We start from the raw sequence: 5,517 nt of genomic DNA, 5'->3' as shown, positions 1-5,517 counted from the left end.
GGGCTGCTTCAACACTAACTGCGATTACTGAAACCATGCCTTCTTTCTTTGCGTGCACATTTGGGCCGCATTATGCAAATATTTCCACATAGTGAGGTAGATATGTGGGGGTGTGTTAGAACGAGCCGTTTTAGGGGGGCGTGGCAGAGTCTTAACTTTGATAAAGAATATCTCTTTGGTTTTGAGACTTTAGTCTTTGCAACTTCAGGGATCTTATCTATGCACAATCAGCTTGTAACACTCCAAAGAGAAAGGAAAACTTGAAATCGCATCATATGACCCCTTTAAGCTTTCACTCAAACACTTAGTGTAATCGTATAGCTGAGCGCACAGCCTTTCAAACATACTACATTTGTCAGTGTATGCAAAACAAAGGCAAAGTTCCATCTTTTCTCCAAATTTGTGCCACACGCACTGTACCCATCCCCTAGCATACATGTAAAACTGAAGTACACTTTGGGCTTACCAAGTATATCTAAATTACACAGTACTTTTGCGCAACAGTGCATGTCGCTTTTTCAGACACAAGCAATTGACAAGCACTTGTGTGAAGTTTAAAGGAGACATATTATGCCCCTTTTTACAATATGTAATAAAAGTCTCTGGTGTCCCCAGAATGTGTCTGTGAAGTTTCAGCTCAAAATACTCCACAGATCATTTATTATATCATTTTGAAAATGCCTATTTTGAGTGGAAGCAGAAACACGCTGTTTTTTCGGGCCTGTCTCTTTAAATGCAAATGAGCTGCTGCTCCCCGCCCCCTTTTCCAGAATAGAGCTGCGCCATTACAGGTGGTACCTACTAAAAAAACATCTGTTTTGGTTCTGATTATCATGTTTATCATGCTGAAATCATGCGTTTTAAACCATATTAGTTTAAACTTCTGATATACGGTTTTCTGAGTGCACACGGACAGAAAGCGGCTGTCACAGCATGCGAGTACTAAACTAAGTTCTCATTCACACACAAATTTACATTAATGGTAGATGCACCGGGGACCTGATTATAGCACTTAAAACATGGAAAAGTCAGATTTTCATGATATGTCACCTTTAAACAACTATAAAAACTGTAATGCTCAACTTCAACAGAGAAATACCGCCAACACTGACAAAGATGGAACTTTCTAGTGAGAATTTGTCATGCTGCAGAATGGAGTATATTTTGAAAGTGTAACCGTTCGGCTGTGGGTATATGTTAAGTGTTTGTGTCAAAACTGCTGCAAAACTTTCCCCAAACCATCCCACAGTCTTCCAGCCAAACAGGTAGTCCTGTCACCAACAGTTTAGTCAGAAATTGACATGTCGCTTCACTCGAACAAAGAGAGCAATGCTTCAAAAGTACTACAAAGTTAGTGTTCATAAATGACGTATGACAGGCCATAAATGACGTTTACTTGACTCTATTAACTAGGATAACACAAAATATTTTTCACTGAGCGCCCCAGAATTCCCAAGAACCGTCATAACAGCCCAACAGAGTTCAGACAGCGTTACTGAAGCATTAAGGGTGATGAATCAGGAGCTGCCAATCACAAAAGCTGCAGCCCATAATGGAATTAGTCAGCCACGTCCTTAACTCAAGGCCCCGATATACGAAAACTTAAGAATAAACTAGCGTGCCATGATTTCTAACAAAATTAGGCCAAAACAAAGTTTGTTTAGAGTTTGTTTCAGAAGTTCAAAGCATCTTGCCAAAATTAACTTTCTGAAAAATGTTGCTTCGATTTCTAAAGAAACTACCTTTGGTCCATGGCCATTACGTAATAGGTAGGTGTGATCTGTGGTTTTACTTTCTTTGATGTGCAATTCAAATTGAAAGCAAGACTAACATATTTTATGCTTAATAGTGTAAATTTGTTGTATAAAGTGCTATATAAATAAACATTACATGACTTAACTGGAGTGCTGAATTGCAGAGCTGGAGGAAACATCTCCACATCACTATGATCAGATGCTTTTTTAACTGCTGTGTGTTTATTTTGTTACTGAGAGCACACAGCACATATTTACACATTCATCGAATTGCAGAGGGTGGCGTCAGAAAGTTTGCTACCAGTATACCACTTGTCTGGCATTTCAAAATTATTTTTGCCCCTAAGCGAAAAAATACTTTGCTGTGAGTATATCGAGGCCTTAATGCGGTAAAGCTGCCCACACATGCACCAACATCTCCATTGGTTGGAATCTAACTGAATACTTTTTAGCATACTTACCACAACTTACAGACCCTGAAATTAAACATAGTATCTGTTAATGAAGGCAAAGTACAAAATTCAGTCCCATTTTATATTAGGTGTCTTTAAACACTATATACTAATGATAATGGTTGACCATTATCATTACCTAATATTTGAGGCACATATGTGACCCTGGAGCACAAAAGCAGTCTTAAGTCGCTTGGGTATATTTTTAGCAATAGCCAAAAAATACATTGTATGGGTCAAAATTATCGATTTTTCTTTTATGCCAAAAATCATTAGGATATTAAGTAAAGATCATGTTCCATGAAGATATTTTGTCAATTTCCTACCGTAAATATATCAAAACTTAAATTAAAATTAGTAATATGCATTGCTAAGAACTTCATTTGGACAACTTTAAAGGCGATTTTCTCAGTATTTTGATTTTTTTGCACCCTCAGATTCCAGATATTCAAATAGTTGTATCTCGGCCAAATATTGTCCTATCCTAACAAATCATACATCAATGGAAAGCTTATTTATTCAGCTTTCAGAAGGTGTATACATCTCAATTTCAAGAAATTTACCATTATGACTGGTTTTGTGGTCCAGGGTCACATATAACTTGACCACTTAAACTCTTACCATGAGCTTTGCCTAGTAAGAGTTCCGGTGCCAAGTAATCAGGAGTTCCCAGGATAGGAGCCCCTTCCACACGTTCTGGACCTCTACGAACACTTTTTGGTGTCCTATAGGGAGTGTGAGACACAACCATCTGCTGTGGAGTCTAGGAAAGAAAAAGCAAACATTCTCTCATTTCCAATTCCAATTCAAACCCGTTTTCTCCAGTTTAATTTGAGTTCCAAAAGATTCTCACCTGGTAAAGTGAGCTGCTCAGACTGGGCCTTTTCTTCTGAACTGGAGTCACTGCAGACGGGGCATTGTGGAAGGAGGCTGACGCAGATAACTCCATGGCATCCAAAGAGGCCAGGCTGAGATGTGAAGTACAAGAGCGGTTTATGGAGCTGCAGTAGCTCCTAAATGCAACCACGTTCCTGGGTTTGAGGAAGCCAGGTGATTTGACCATACTGTCAGACAACCCACGAGGATGGCCAAGAAGAGAATGCTCAGATCTACCCCTATGCTGCTTTGCACTGCTGTGCTTTGGTGCAGCCAAGGTGGGCCGGGCCGCCGGTGTGACTACAGAAATCTCATTTTCATCCAGCTCCTCAAAAGAGGACGACAAAGCCTCTTGTTTAACCACTGACATCTCATGGGCTGAGCCGTCCGAATCTAAACTAAGGCTTCTTCTGATATTTCGGTCATCACCGGGTGAGGTCGGGGAGCTCGAGTTGGCCTCTGTTTTAGGCAAAGCCACCTCCTCACCTTGATCTTCGAGATCACAAAAGAGATTTTTGGCCACGGCTATGGGACTAGATTGCTTTGGGCCCATTCGCTCACTCATCTCTTGACATATCGGTGCACTTTTAACATCATCAAGCCCCACAGTGGAGAAAATTCCTGTCAGGCCTGTGTGGGCCCTTGAGTTGTCCTCAGGAATGTGGAAAGACCTCTTGTAAACAGTGTTGTTTTTCTTGCAATGGATCATAGCCTGCTCTGGGCTTTTCTCTACTTCGTCAAAAGCTCTCTTTACTGAGGATTTGGGCTCTGTTGGCGGCTCCAGTTTCATAAGACTTGATTGATGGGGATCAGCCTTACCCAGTGGAGTAGCACAGTGGTCGGATGCACTGAATTTGAGTCTCTTTGCAGAAATATCTGGTTTGATAATTCTGCTATTGTCCACTTGGTTATTGAGTGGAGTCAAAACAGTGCTGTGATCTTGAACTCGTGCTGGAAACATCTTCCTTCTTTCCACAGGTGTCAAGGGAATGTTTCTTGACATTCTATTGCCCACTTCTCTTCCGTTTAACTGTGGAAGCTTCTCACCATCTTGTAAATTCTAGAAATGCGAGATTACATGATTTACTGACTGCATGATTTTTCTTTTATTATATACACTAAAATGTAAGTTTTGTTTTTAAGGAAATAAACACTTTTATTCAGCAAGAATTCATTAAATTGACCAAGATGGAAACTAAAGACATTTATATTATAAAAGATCTCCATCTCAAGTACATGCTGTTTTCTATTCATCAAATAATTATGAAAAATGTAGCACCAAATCAGCATATTAGAATGATTTCTGGAGGATCATGTGACACTGAAGACTGGAGAAATGGCTGCTGAAAGATTTAGATTTGCCATTACAAAGAGTAAACTGTAAATTACATTCTACATTTTATATAAAAGCCAAATTAATTGATTATAATATAATTTTTTTTGTACATTTTTTTCTAATCTCTCATCATAATTAGCATCATCAATTATCATCAATAATCATCAATTAGCAAAACTACTAAAAATGTATAGTATTGTATTGTATTATTACTAGTGCTGTCAAACGACAATTAATCGGGATTAATAGTTTGACAGCACTAATTATTATACAATATATTGATATCGATAATTACAGTGTTTTTTTTTTTCTCCAAATTCATCATGATCTGTATTGGTCATTTTGAATTGTGCTACTCACTTCCCCTACTTTTACTTTGATTACCTTTTCCATCAGCTCAAAAATCTATTTTTCATTCTGTACGTTAAAATTCAGCTGTAGCATTTTAAAAACAGTAATGCTGATACAAAACCTGCTCATCTTCCCACATGGGACTGACACAGTCTTCAGAGTCAGTAGTGGATGGTAACAGGCATGAGTGGGCACTCCCAACACTCAGAGTCTCAAATCTCTTCCTGGATTTCATCAGCCTTGGTGTCAAACTCTTAGCCAGCAGGCCAGGACTAAACACACTGTTGGATCCTAGAGAATATCACATGTTAGGCTTTACAATGTTCCACTAGAGCAAAAACAACGATAGACTTTCAAAGCATATTATTCTAAAGTATACCTAGAGCTCGAGTTGTGCATACTGGTGAATTCAGATGATCAGCCCGTCTCTTCAGCAGAGGTGAACATAGAGAACTATTCCTCTGCTTGACTTTGCCGCAGGACATGGGGCTGCCCAACAATGTGCTGCTGTGACGGTTGCCTTCTGTCACCGGGGTATTCTGCCAATTCAAGTCAAAATATGACATATTGTACAAACTCTTTCAAACATGTTGTAGGTGTTAAGTTGATTTAATGATATAGCAAGGCAAAGTTAAAGGGTTAGTTCACCCAAAAATAAAAATTAGCACATAAATTACTCACCTTCAAGTCATCCTAGGTGTATATGACTTTCTTCTTTCAGACGAATCCAGTCGGAGTTATATTAAAA

At 39.0% G+C, this 5,517-nt stretch overlaps 1 protein-coding gene across 2 annotated transcripts in view; it reads right to left on the bottom strand.

Annotated features, from left to right (window-relative positions):
• LOC107687524 (serine/threonine-protein kinase greatwall-like) overlaps positions 1-5,517 on the bottom strand; it is a 15,275-nt gene that overhangs the window by 3,723 nt on the left and 6,035 nt on the right. Inside the window, exons 6-9 of one of the 2 annotated variants that reach the window (XM_016484888.1) lie at positions 5,149-5,308; positions 4,891-5,060; positions 3,060-4,142; positions 2,828-2,969 (exon numbers count right to left, since the gene is read on the bottom strand). In XM_016484888.1, coding sequence (XP_016340374.1) covers positions 2,828-2,969; positions 3,060-4,142; positions 4,891-5,060; positions 5,149-5,308 — 1,555 coding nt within the window. The remainder of the gene's footprint in view (positions 1-2,827; positions 2,970-3,059; positions 4,143-4,890; positions 5,061-5,148; positions 5,309-5,517) is intronic. The other variant, XM_016484890.1, reaches the window with a different exon arrangement.

Source organism: Sinocyclocheilus anshuiensis, unplaced genomic scaffold, assembly GCF_001515605.1.
Source record: "Sinocyclocheilus anshuiensis isolate Anshui unplaced genomic scaffold, SAMN03320099.WGS_v1.1 scaffold870, whole genome shotgun sequence".
In the NCBI taxonomy this organism is placed as follows: domain Eukaryota; kingdom Metazoa; phylum Chordata; class Actinopteri; order Cypriniformes; family Cyprinidae; genus Sinocyclocheilus; species Sinocyclocheilus anshuiensis.
The sequence above is the reverse complement of the archived record's forward strand: the minus strand, read 5'-3'. Positions and strand labels throughout refer to the sequence as shown.